The sequence below is a fragment of the Procambarus clarkii genome, chromosome 89 (genome assembly GCF_040958095.1).
Source record: "Procambarus clarkii isolate CNS0578487 chromosome 89, FALCON_Pclarkii_2.0, whole genome shotgun sequence".
NCBI classification, from domain to species: Eukaryota; Metazoa; Arthropoda; class Malacostraca; order Decapoda; family Cambaridae; genus Procambarus; species Procambarus clarkii.
The window spans coordinates 6,956,534-6,969,695 of record NC_091238.1 but is presented as its reverse complement, the minus strand read 5'-3'; the positions used below and the strand labels follow the sequence as shown (position 1 = coordinate 6,969,695).

At 45.1% G+C, this 13,162-nt stretch overlaps 2 protein-coding genes across 3 annotated transcripts in view; one reads left to right on the top strand and one right to left on the bottom strand.

Annotated features, from left to right (window-relative positions):
- The window catches only part of LOC123773450 (crooked neck-like protein 1), a 34,038-nt gene extending 22,342 nt beyond the window's left edge, over positions 1 to 11,696 (bottom strand). Inside the window, exon 1 of one of the 2 annotated variants that reach the window (XM_045767238.2) lies at positions 11,560 to 11,696. The gene's annotated coding sequence lies outside the window, so the exon portion shown is untranslated. Of the gene's footprint in view, positions 1 to 7,270; positions 7,290 to 11,559 lie in introns of those variants that run through there. The other variant, XM_069317871.1, reaches the window with a different exon arrangement.
- On the top strand, positions 6,301 to 12,170 carry LOC123773449 (uncharacterized). Its single transcript, XM_045767237.2, has 3 exons — positions 6,301 to 6,390; positions 10,548 to 10,751; positions 11,470 to 12,170. The coding sequence occupies exons 1-3, from the start codon at positions 6,385 to 6,387 to the stop codon at positions 11,668 to 11,670; spliced, it is 411 nt and encodes a 136-aa protein (XP_045623193.2). The 5' UTR covers positions 6,301 to 6,384; the 3' UTR covers positions 11,671 to 12,170.
- The last annotated feature ends 992 nt before the right edge of the window (positions 12,171 to 13,162 follow it).

Below are 13,162 nucleotides of genomic sequence, written 5' to 3'. Positions count from 1 at the left end.
ATGTCCATCTTCATACCAGGATGACAAACTGTACAGTACTTATTTGTTGTCTAGAGTGAGAGCTATGTCAGTGCTTTGAAGGCATTGTTCATTGAAGCGAGACCAAAAATGGAATATGCAGCAGTTGTATGGTGCCCAAATCTCAAGAAGCGCACAAATAAATTGGAGAAGGTGCAACGGCATGCTACAAAATGGTTTCCGGAACTGAAAAACGAGTTACGAGGAGAGACTAGAGGCATTAAACATGGCAAAACTAGAAGATAGAAAAAAAGAAGTAATATGATCACCACTTACAAAATACTAACATCTTAACATGCAATACTGAAATAATCGAAAGGTATAACAATAACAAGACTGGACATCAGCGAGGCCCTACACATCAAAAAGTCAAGACCAGCAATCAACAACCAGTTAACACATTATTACATTCTACCTACTTCGAGACCTTTGAGCCATGACACCGAGACAGGAGCAGCAAGAATTAATAGGCATGTAATAGCCTATTAATATCCCTTATGTTAAGACATTCATCCACTTGTTCACCTCCATCACCTCTTGGGGTGAAGTGGTCCTGTACCACCCCACCCCAAGAGAATATATGCCTTTGCAAAAGCATGAAAAATTTGTCTGAAAATGTATGGAGTACCTTGCGAAATGCATCCCTAGGCGTCAGACCCTAATAAATTGTGAAAATTAACTTTGGAGAGTTAATTTTTCAACTTTCCTCAACAGTGAAGAAAAACATAAGAAATAGAGAAGATTTGTGTTAGAATCATTAATCTTACCAGTACTTTCACCACTAGGCCACAACGACTATTTTAAAAGAATTTTAAGTCATCAGCCCCTTGACCTAATTTCCAACAGCACTCTGACCTTTTTGGGCACATATTTCATCAAATCACCTCTCATGCTGGGGTCATGTGAGTAACATTTGTGCGATGTGACATTTTGCACAAATGTTACTCACGTGACCCCAGCATGAGAGGTGATTTGATGAAATATTTGTGCCCAAAAAGGTCACCGAGTGCTGTGGGGAATAGGGTTAAGGGTCTAAGACTTCCAATTCTTTTAATTGTGGCCTAGTGGTGAAAATACTGGACATGCTAAGGTGCATGGAGCCTCTGGCTGTCTGGGTTCGAATCTTTCAGGAGTGAGGAGTATACACTCGTTTGTACAATCATGCCATGCTGCCAGCAGATCTAAGACAGTCAAATGAATATACTTGCAGATGCCACCGCTATGGGGACCATACATGCCTGTCATGTTCCTCGTAACAGGGTTCCTCACTCGGACTTCTACCCAGTCATTAGTTCCACAAGTTGCTCTCGTTGGCAAGGTCAGTGGTCTGTTATTACAGGTAACAAGCTGCACACTCTTAAAGATGGCCTATTCCCGTGGCCTTCCTCCTACCACTGCAATAGGTGGCGGAACACGGCGCTGGCCAAGCTGGGTATCAGACACATATTGGCATTTAATGGAATGCCGCCCTGCTCCTTATTGTCCAAACTGTATCGTCCCAATGGCACTTTTGCACCCCCCTTGTGGAATGTCCTGATTTTCGAGATGATCGTAGGTCTTGCTTTCCTAATGTCCTTCTGGGACCCTCGTCCCTTGGTGAATGGGACAATGTCGCTCGCCTAGCTTACGTCCTTTTGTTCGTCCTGGCATCATGAATGGCCTTCAGCGCCTCGTGAATATTCCCAGACACCAACGGTTAATCTTCCTGACTTAGTGTCTTCTATTGACAAATATTATACCCACAGCTAGCTCTTGATCTATACTCTGTAATGCCTCATCTATAACAGGCTACCAATGCACTGCTCTGAATCTTCATAAAACAAAAAACTAAACTATGCACCCTTCAAATCCCATCCTGTTCTGCATACAATGCAGGCCTCCCCTATAATCCCTAGCTAATGCAATATTGATGCCAGCGTGTTCTCCCCATGGCCCTCCTACCACCACACCCCACAATCCCTATCCCTTCCCCTCCTCTTCCCCCACCCACGCCACATATCCCATCACTCCTCTCCCTCCTGCCCGCGACCTCCCCTCCCATCTGGGTCCCACAGCCACCCACGGGAGAGCGCATCGTGATGAGGATCGTAGTTTTACCAGAGGAGTGAATCCTATCGTCAGCCGTAGACGGGGGCCTTAATTAGAGGCGTGTGTGTGTGTGCGTGCATGTCATCTACACATAGTGTGTGGACACGTGCAAATAGTGTGTCCACTCACATATAACACACTGTATAGAATATATAGGACACATGTACACATTGTGAGGTAGCAGTGATTTATAACCTTTCACTAAATGGCAGAAGAAGTGGGCAAGAGTATGACAGGCATTACATAGCGGTTATTACTATAATTGAAAGGGCATCCTCTGTCACCTGTAGAATTCGATCATATGCGCTTATTATGAGAGACTTCAACCATTGGAAAATAGACTGGGAGTGCAGAAACATATAAAGCTAAACTATTGGACATGACCACAAGAAAAGTTTTAAGATAGCATGTTAGGAGGACCCACAAGAATGAGAGGCAATAATGAACCAGCCAGACTTGACCTGGTATTCACTTTGAACGATTCAAACATAAGGGAAATCAACTTCGAAGCCCCCGTGGGAATGAGTGATCACAGTGCACTGATGTTTGAGTATCTGGTGGAAGTAGTGATAACTTACTCAAGGCAGAGACTAGAAAATAATATTGAAAAGGAAACCACGAGGAGATAGGGAAATTCCTAATAAAAATACTATGAGTAATATAAATCAGAGGAAAGGCTGCACAAGACATGATGGACTACATTACCCAGAAGAGTAAGGAGGCACAGAACAAGTTTGTCCCAGTAAAAAAAAAACATAAAAAACGAAGTACAAATGTGGAACTCAAGGTTTACTACGGGATGTAATTAAGATGGCAAAGCAGGTAATAACAATTGCATAGAGAAAGTACAGAATAACATAACACCAGAGGAAGATACCAGAAGGCCAGGAATGAGCAACTCCTAGATGGATTTGAAGAAAGTAGAACAGTGCAAACTGGAACTAGTAGGTCCATTGTTCATCACAATGAAATGTGTGAAGTAAAACATGTGTATGGGGCAAGTAACAAAGTCAGTAGACTAACAGATGTTGTCACAGCTCGTATAAGACTTGGCTACAAGTATCTCTGGCAGTTCGGCTTGTATAGGGATCTAGATGAAGTAAAGTGTAAAGTGTGTGGACATAGGCAGGGACACACACTCGAACACTATATCTTGGATTGTTGTAAAATTGAGCCTTTTAGAGATAAATCTAAGCTCACTCTGTATGATATGGCAACCTATCTTATTACCATGGATAAATTACCTGAAATCCTTGCACTGTACCCACATTTTGCTTCCAGTAGATGAACGACATATGAGATTCAGAAACAAGTAGTGTATTGTGAGGACTAATAATAAACAGAAGCTCCCCTATGACTCTGTAATATCCCCATTGGCCAAACTATTATGTATTAGCGATAAGACCTACCACTAATGTATGATGACTTACTGTAAATATGTAGCTCTTGTAATAGCACTTTCTCTGTAACTAGCTGACATTGTATCTATAAGGTGTGAAGGATTGAAGAAATTGTTTATGTAATAATCTAAGATGAGGTCTGATAAAGACCTTTTGTGCCCTCTGTAATGCTTTTGCGCTACCGCTCACAGGATGAGTATGGGGTGCACAATAAACTAGCCGCCTTCGGCGGCAACAATCAAAAGGATGAGCAGGGAAGCAGGAAAAACAGTACGAAAATTACATAGCAAATAGCAGAATAAAGGGAAAACCCAACCCAAATTGCTGCACAGCCACATCAGAAGGAACACAACAGTGAAGGGAGAGCTAATGAAACTGAGGAAAGGGGCAGACAGGTTCACTACAAAAGACTAGGTGTGTGAGGAGCTCAAGGTGAGGTGTCAGGGGTCAGGAGGTCACTACAGCCAGCCAGGGGTCAGGGGTCACTACAGCCAGCCAGGGGTCAGGGGTCACTACAGCCAACCAGGGGTCAGGGGTCACTACAGCCAGCCAGGGGGGGGGGAAGGTCAGAGCCGCCACAACTAGGGTAAACAAAGGATGACTTTTGTCTTGCCAGATTACATTACCTAAAGTTAACAATAGGGAGGAGCTGGCCATTAAGTTCATAAGAGAACATTATATCCTCCCTGGCCCCACGCTGGCTCCCTCAACAATGGCTCTACACCTGACTTTACCTCCCACGCTCAAACGCTTGGCTCAAAAATTCCAAACAACACAAACTGTATTATTCACCGCTAGGCTTCAATTACTCCAAACTTTGCTCGGACTCTACCTGGGGTTTGCCGCTCTCTTGCGCTGCTGCTGCTAATAATAATAATAATAACAATAATAATAATAATAATAATAATAATAATATATTCTTTTCTTTAAATAGGGAAGGGAGTACCATCTCTGGCTGGAAGGGGACCCTTAGCCTCGGAGGAAAGCACACATAACGCATTAGAGGGAAAGTTTAGGTCCCCCTCCAATACAGTTTCTGTGTGCTTTTCTCCTACCACCCACTTCCTTTTGTGTTTTTGTGCTTTAGTATATATTTAAAGGTTACAATATATACATTGGTTGAACAATGTGTGCTTAAAGGTTATGGATCTCTTGAAGTTCCTTAGCTTCCGGACAGGAACCGAGGATGCAGCAGGTGTTTCCCCTCTGGATCGCCACATTGAGGCGCTGAAACAAAAAACTGGCAGCCCTTGGGTCTCTGGTGACGTCAATGAGGTTGGAGCCCAATTTTTTGAGAAATCCCAAGGCACTCTTGCCCCAGGGGCCATGCGTCTCAGATGCTATGGGAACAAAGGTATATTGACCTTCCAATCGCCTGTATTTGACTGATTTTGCTATTTCCCTGTGGTTGGCCGCCCCACCTGCTTGATCAGCACCGAATTGTACATAGGTGTCAGCCAGGGTGAAAACACATGTGTAGTCCCACACCAACTGTTTGCCCGTTTTTCAGCAGTATATAGTGATGCCATCAGGGCGAAGTGCGGGGTCATCCGGATTTTGGTCCTCTAGGATGCGAGGTTCTCTCTCCGCTGGACACTGAGCTGAGACGAGGCTCCTCTTGATGATGTCATTGACCTCATTGTGTCTTGCATGCCAGCCTTTTGTGCTTCCGCAATACAACCCATGCAGTCCATATTAGTCTGCTTCCACCCTGTTGCAAATACACTTGTATTCGGTGTGAATTGTGGCACCAAGGCGGAGGGCCACTGCTACACAAAGGGATTCTTGATCTAGAGGCGTGTCCATTGCCGACATGGGTACTGCCAGGAGGAAGTCTCCTGCATGGGGGGCAGGCATTGTTCTGAGGCGGGTTTTCTCCTTGTCTGATGTTGCGGCGCTGAGCATGGCATCAGTTTTGTCCCACTAGTGGGTGGTCCCAGCTGGACTGTTTATGTTTTTTGTTGGCACTATGATGGGTGCTGGGGCTGCGAAAGCATCCCACTGATTTGAACATTAAGTGAAAGCAGGATCGTGTATTCCTGCTGAATCACTCGGGGGTTCAGGTAGGATATCTCTTACGAGGTCGTGCGATGCATGGGAAGAGGAAAGAAAGGCTGGTAAAGCAATCTGGGAGGCTGTGCGGACACCAAGGCCGCCGAGTCTTACAGGGAGGGTTGCTTGCTCCCACTGAGAGTCGTCCAATGGCAGGATCAGGACTTTGACAAGCATGGACCTCAGAAGGGTGTCAGACACATTTAATTTAGGGTTGCTGTAGGATGTAAGGATCAGAAAGTAAGTCAACTTAGGGAGAGATAGGCATCTTGTGAGGAAGAAGAGGGCATCATGGGCATCAATCTTATCAATATTGTCCAGCATTCTCTTTAGATCAGTGATTTACAGATCACTGATGTGCAGAATCACTTATTGTGCAGAAACTGATCACTGATTTACAGAATCTGATGTACAGATTCCTGAGCCTACTGGGCTCTATCATATAATATATTCTATTATATTTATATAATATAAATAATAATATAATAACAGCAGGGGGGTGGTGGAGGGGCTAACAGGGCAGTGGTTGAGGGGGCGTAGTATGTGGATATGAGGGTGGGAGGGAGCGTGACATGGGGTGGGTGGAAGGGGGCGTGACATGGGGTGAGTGGAAGGGGGCGTGATATGGGGTGGGTGGGAGGGGGCGTGACATGGGGTGGGTGGGTGGGTGGAAGGGGGCGTGACATGGGGTGGGTGGAAGGGAGAGCGCGCACGTGGGCGGACCAAAACAAGGGGTAATAAGGCAGGGGCCGTGGGTGTGCGGCCTCACTCCTCCAGAAGGCCTCTCGCCGTCATCATCTACGAGTCGCTCGCCTCTCCTCGAGCTATGAAGGTCAGCCTCAACTTGACGTAAAGTTCGTAAACCGTAGTGTGGCTACACAACGTCCAGGTCAAGCCATCATCTGCCTGGTAGCCGGGTGGGAGGCCTAGTAGGTGTACCGAGACCTGTACTCACCTAGCTGTGCTTGCGGGGGTTGAGCTCTGGCTCTTTGGTCCCGTCTCTCAACCGTTAATCAACTGGTGTAGATTCCTGAGCCTACTGGACTCTATCATATCTACGTTTGAAACGTGTATGGAGTCTACCTCTACCTCATCACTGCCTAATGCATTCCATCTGTTAACTACTCTGACACTGAAAAAGTTCTTTCTAACGTCCCTGTGGCTCATTTGGGTACTCAGTCTCCACCTGTGTCCCCTTGTTCGTGATCTACCCGTGTTAAACAGTTTATCTTTATCTACCTTGTCAATTCCTCTGATAATTTTGTAGGCCGTGATCGTGTCTCTCCGAGCTCTCCTGGCTTCCAGCAACATGAGGTGCAATTCACTCTGCTTTTCCTCGTAAATCATGCCTCCTAATTTTGGGACTAGCCTAGTGGCAAACCTCTGAACTTTTTCCAGCTTCGTCTATTGCTTGACAAGGTACAGACTTCATGCTGGGGCCGCATACTCCAGGATTGGTCTTACATACGTGGTATACTGGTATGTAAACCATACATGTACTGGTATTGGTAGTCAAGTTCCCAGGCTACCAGGAGCTTGTATACCAACACCAGAAAGGTTCCTAGACTACCAGGAGCTTGTATACCAACACCAGAAATGTTCCCAGGCTACCAGGAGCTTGTATACAACACCAGAAAGGTTCCCAACCTACCAGCTGTGTGTACACTAAAACCAGGAAGATTTGCAGGCTACCAAGTGGATGCATTTTTTACCTGAATCTGCCTGAGGGTCACTGTCACTCTAGTGACCTTGACGAGGACTGGAAGTCTCGTCAAAGATCCTCCCCATTTGTCCTGATGATTTTTTAAGCTGGGCTTTAAAATTCAGCAGTGGTTTGGCCAACCCGTCCTCGACTCAAGTCCATTACATGCAGCGGTCGACCCCACAGACGCATTCATCAATTTTTACATGCTGTTCGTTCAAAACAGGAATTTTCTCAAATATAAATTAATATTATAATATATTAGCATATTGTGCATATATAGGCATAGGTTAGGGTTAGGTGTTTAGGTTCTGTTGGCGATTATTTGTATTTGTAGTACCTGGGTGAAGCATTTATAGCGTTGTGGTTCGAACAAAATTCGTCAGTGAAGCACTTGTTCCGGAAGTGTTCGAACTTCATCAGTTGTGAGTTGTGTGTAAACAGTTTTTTATTCCAGCCTGTCCTCCAACCAAAGACCCAAATGTGATTCCATGCACCCACCAAACCTCCTGTTATTGAATGAAAAGCGGTTTACACATGACTCACAACTGATGACGTCCGAACACTTCCGGAGCAAGTGCGTCACTGACGAATTTTGTTCGAACCACAACGCTGAAAATGCTTCACCCACGTACTACAAATACAAATAATCGCCAACAGAATCCAAACATCTAACCTAACCTATGCCTATATATGCACAATATGCTAATATATTATATTATTTGATATTTGAGAAAATTCCCGTTTTGAATGAACAGAATGTAAACATTGATGAATGCGTCTGTTGGGTCGACCGCTGGATGTAATGGACTTGAGTCGAGGAGGGATTGTTTTATTCATAAACAGGGGGTTTGGCGGGTGCATGGAATCACTTTTGGGTGTCTGTTTGGAGGACGGGCTGGTTTTGGCAGTTACAGCTTCGGCAGGTAGGCGGTTCCGTGGGTTTATTACCCTATAGGTGAATAAAACTTCTGTTTTCTTTCCTACATTGAGGCCTGTTGAGTTTGAAACCGCTGCTCGTTGTTCGTGTTACATCTGACCTTTTGAACAAATGGTTTGGATCAATATCTTCCAAATCGTTGAATATTTAAAAAGTTTCGATGAGATCAGCCCTGTCATGTCTGGTTTGCAGTGTTGTTAGCCCAGTGGCCCACAACCGTTCCTGGTATGGGAGTCGCCTTAGATCTGGAATGATTTTGTTGCCCGCTGTTGAACTTTCTCCGACGCAGCTATGTTTTTTCTGAAGATGAGGCTACAAGTTATGTGTCTATATTAACACCAGGAAGGTTCACAGGCTACCAGGTGTGTGTACACTAACACCAGGAAGGTTACAGGCTACCAGGTGTGTGTACACTAACACCAGGAAGGTTACAGGCTACCAGGTGTGTGTACACTAACACCAGGAAGGTTACAGGCTACCAGGTGTGTGTACACTAACACCAGGAAGGTTCACAGGCTACCAGGTGTGTGTACACTAACACCAGGAAGGTTCACAGGCTACCAGGTGTGTATACACTAACACCAGGAAGGTTACAGGCTACCAGGTGTGTGTACACTAACACCAGGAAGGTTACAGGCTACCAGGTGTGTATACACTAACACCAGGAAGGTTACAGGCTACCAGGTGTGTGTACACTAACACCAGGAAGGTTACAGGCTACCAGGTGTGTGTACACTAACACCAGGAAGGTTCACAGGCTACCAGGTGTGTGTACACTAACACCAGGAAGGTTCACAGGCTACCAGGTGTGTGTACACTAACTCCAGGAAGGTTCACAGGCTACCAGGTGTGTGTACACTAACACCAGGAAGGTTCACAGGCTACCAGGTGTGTATACACTAACACCAGGAAGGTTACAGGCTACCAGGTGTGTGTACACTAACTCCAGGAAGGTTACAGGCTACCAGGTGTGTATACACTAACACCAGGAAGGTTACAGGCTACCAGGTGTGTGTACACTAACTCCAGGAAGGTTACAGGCTACCAGGTGTGTATACACTAACACCAGGAAGGTTCACAGGCTACCAGGTGTGTGTACACTAACACTAGGAAGGTTCACAGGCTACCAGGTGTGTGTACACTAACACCAGGAAGGTTACAGGCTACCAGGTGTGTATACACTAACACCAGGAAGGTTACAGGCTACCAGGTGTGTATACACTAACACCTTCCCCGACATAACGAAGAGCACACATCTTCAGCCACGTTAATTGTGAGTCTGTGCATACTCCAACAACTGGGTATACTGGGATAGATCAGGGATACCTCCCTCTATCCCCCTAACATGATATAATCCTATAGTTATTGATTATTATTTTATTGTCTTAAACTGTTACTTTAAACAACTGTTTTGTTGTTTTTCCTTTTACGTCCCAGACATACACAACCCACTTGCTAGGTCCCAGAGGTCCCCTTGACCACTCTAACCATCATGTGGCATTTCTCCCTTTGCCAATTTCCCTACTCTATCCATCATACCCTTACCTTATAATGCACTCTACCTATCCTACCCTTTGATCCACTCCTTCCCATTCACACACTCGCTTCCTCCTCGTTTTCCTTCTCCCTCCCTATCTCCTCATCATTCTCCCTTAGCGGCTCTCTCCTCCGCCTGCAAGTTCGTCCTGGGAAAATGTTATTGTTTTAGAAGCTCATTCATACACACGTCCCCGGCGTCTCTGAGACTGATGTCTTATCTTGTCCTGCAACACTAGTGTTGCTTGGTCCCAGATACCGGGCTCTAGCTCTCTCCTCCCGCCTTCTCCGCTCCTCTACTGATAGTTATTTTAATAGTGATAATAATATTAATATAACTATGACTATTAGTTGTGTTATTATTGTTGAAGGATTAATTAAGATGATGGGCCGATTTGGAGAGGTAAACATATGTCGTAAAAGGGGCGGTGGACGGGTGTGACGCACTTCTGGACGGTTATGGACAGGTGTGACGCACTTCTGGACGGTTATGGACAGGTGTGACGCACTTCTGGACGGTTATGGACAGGTGTGACGCACGTCTGGACGGTTGTGGACAGGTGTGACGCACTTCTGGACGGGTCACATACGGGTGTGTGACCCAATTCTTGACGGGTGGACACTGCAAGACAGGGGTAAAGCATTGCAGGACAGGGAAACGCACTGCAGGACAGGAAGGCACTGCAGGACAGGAAGGCACTGCAGGAGAGGGCGTAGTGACCGCAGGACGGGGGGGGGGGGTTACTGCAGGACGAGACACTGTTACAAAGTGTAGGTAAAATGCTAACAAGGATTTTGTTGTATAACACAGGACAGTGAGGTTGGTGTGGTGTTGGTGGTGGTGCTGGTGGTGGCCATGGGGAGCAGGTCGGCAGGTTACACGGGGCCTGGCCTGCACCAAGGCTTCGCCCTGCAGGCCAGCGACAACCTGCAAGCCCTCAAGCGCGGGTTCTGGGACAAGCGTGCTGATGCTCTTCACCAACAGGAGACGACCGATCTCCAGCACCCCCTTCAGGTACAACTATGTTACTGCACTTAACGGTTACTGTTCTTATCTGTTGCTACAGTTATTTGTTGTTGCAGTTATCTGTTGTTGCACTTGCATTACCTGTCGTGCAATTAACTTGTATGTTCGTATACTGTCCTTGTCTATTCGTGCCCTTTTGTTCACGCATCCTGATTGTTTCCATAAATATATGCTGTCTTAGTTTATGGTTTTGTCTAGTGGTATAGTAACTGATTATCACTATAACCATGGGTACACTATAGCCATGGGAACACTATAACCATGGGTATACTATAACCATGGGAACACTAACCATGGGGTACACTATAACCATGGGTACACTATAACCATGGGTACACTATAACCATGGGTACACTATGACCATGGGTATACAATGACCATGGGTATACAATGACCATGGGTATACAATGACCATGGGTACACTATAACCATGGGTACACTATAACCATGGGTATACTATAACCATGGGTATACTACACTGTTTACAGGTGACAGTGTTGACAAGACAGCAGACACGTCAGCTGACTCCCACGGCCAATGTTTACATCGAGCACGTGGTGGCGTCATGTGTCTGTAGTTCCGTCTAAGTCACCACTCTTGTTTCTATACATTTACTCTATTTACGGTCAGATTATTGCCTCCTCTTTGTAGCAAGTATTTGTTTTCTAGAATTTGTAATGATAATACAGCCCCTGTGCCCCTATAGGAAGCCTGGAGGCCAGCCCAGCAGACATTGTGGAGCAGGAAGCAGGAGGCCGTGGACAAACGGGGCTTTGGTTCCATGATGCCGGCTTACCTGGTACAGCTCTACCGTCCCGAGCAGCCCCTCATCAACCCGTCCGCTCTCTTCACCTCCAGCAGGACCATCGGTGACCGCGACAGGACCGACTACAGCAATCGGGGATAGGCGAGCGCTACGCCCTGCACGAGAAACAACCCAGGTTGAAGGTGGCCGGCGGCGGGGGTGGTAGACCCCGCCGCCATGACACGCTCGCACCTCAGCCTCGTATAGTGTCCACATAATATACTCCGAGAAGCTGTAGTCTTTGTGAAGGACTATGTATTAATGAGGATTTTAACAAATCCATGGAACTTATATACCTGAGGACCACACTCTGGGGGCCTTGATGGAGACTATTAGCCGGCTGCTTGTCATAGGTCCCCCTGTTTTTAATCATCACATATATAATTATATATATTATATATAATATAAATTATATATATATATATAATACACGTGATGATAGGTTCATTCATTTTATATATTCCTTGTATCACGTAACTTACAAGTGTGCAACAATTGCTCTCGAAGGATTGAAAGAAACTGCTTCAAAATGAAATAGATAATGCCAAACTAATGCCGAAATCAAAGAATAAAGAAACTTTTGAAATTAAAATGCACCTTTATTAGATTTTCATTAGCCTATTGCCCTTAGATTCACCGGGGAAGGGGGGGGGGGGCGGGATCAATTCTCTCTGCCTAGTTTGCCTTTGTTTTATATTTATTTGTACCTTTTTACTCTGGACATAGAACATGCAGTTATATTTGAATCCCGTATTGATGTCATTAATCAAAACACTGCAGATGTTCAGAACACAAGTGTTGGTGGTGCTCCGAATTGTACAAACGTGCCCCCCCCCCCTCCCACACCTTGCCCGAAACGCTATGCGTACTAGTGGCTTTAGGTATTGTATGTACTGGCTATCTTTAAATTCCAACATTATGTTTGTAACTCATCTTCAATGTATGTACCTTTACCTGAATAAAAAATCTAAATCTATTATTATTCCTACAAGATTATTAAATGCTAATGTAGTTAATTTATTAATGAGGAGTGTGTAGTGATATTGGTTACAGTAATGAAGGGAAAATTGTAAATGTTATAGAAGATATAAAAAGGTAGATAAGGTGGTGAAGGGTCGTCTCCGTGGCGAAGTGGTAAGACACTCGCCTGGCGTTTCGCGAGCGCTGTGGCCTGGGTTCGTATCCCGGGAAGGATTTACTGGGCGCCAACCCTTAACTGTAACCTCTGTGTTACCCAACAGTTGTTAAACGATTTGGCGGGTCGCATTCCGGGGAGCATTATGATTAAGGACTTGCCCGTAACGCTATACGTACTAGTGGCTGTACAGGAATGTAAGAACTCTTGTATATATAAATAATACAAAACTAGGGAGGTAGTGGTTTGTTGTAAAGCCAGTAAAGTTAGGCAAGTACGTAATTATCAAAACAAGGCACCAAACCGGGAAGGCTATTTAGCACCAAGTGAAGTTAGGTAAATAACTACTATAATTTTAGGAGGATGGGTTGCAAAACAACGTATCTATAATTTATAGTTATAATTATTATTTAATTATATTATTATTATATTACTTTTAGCATTATATTTTTCCTTAGG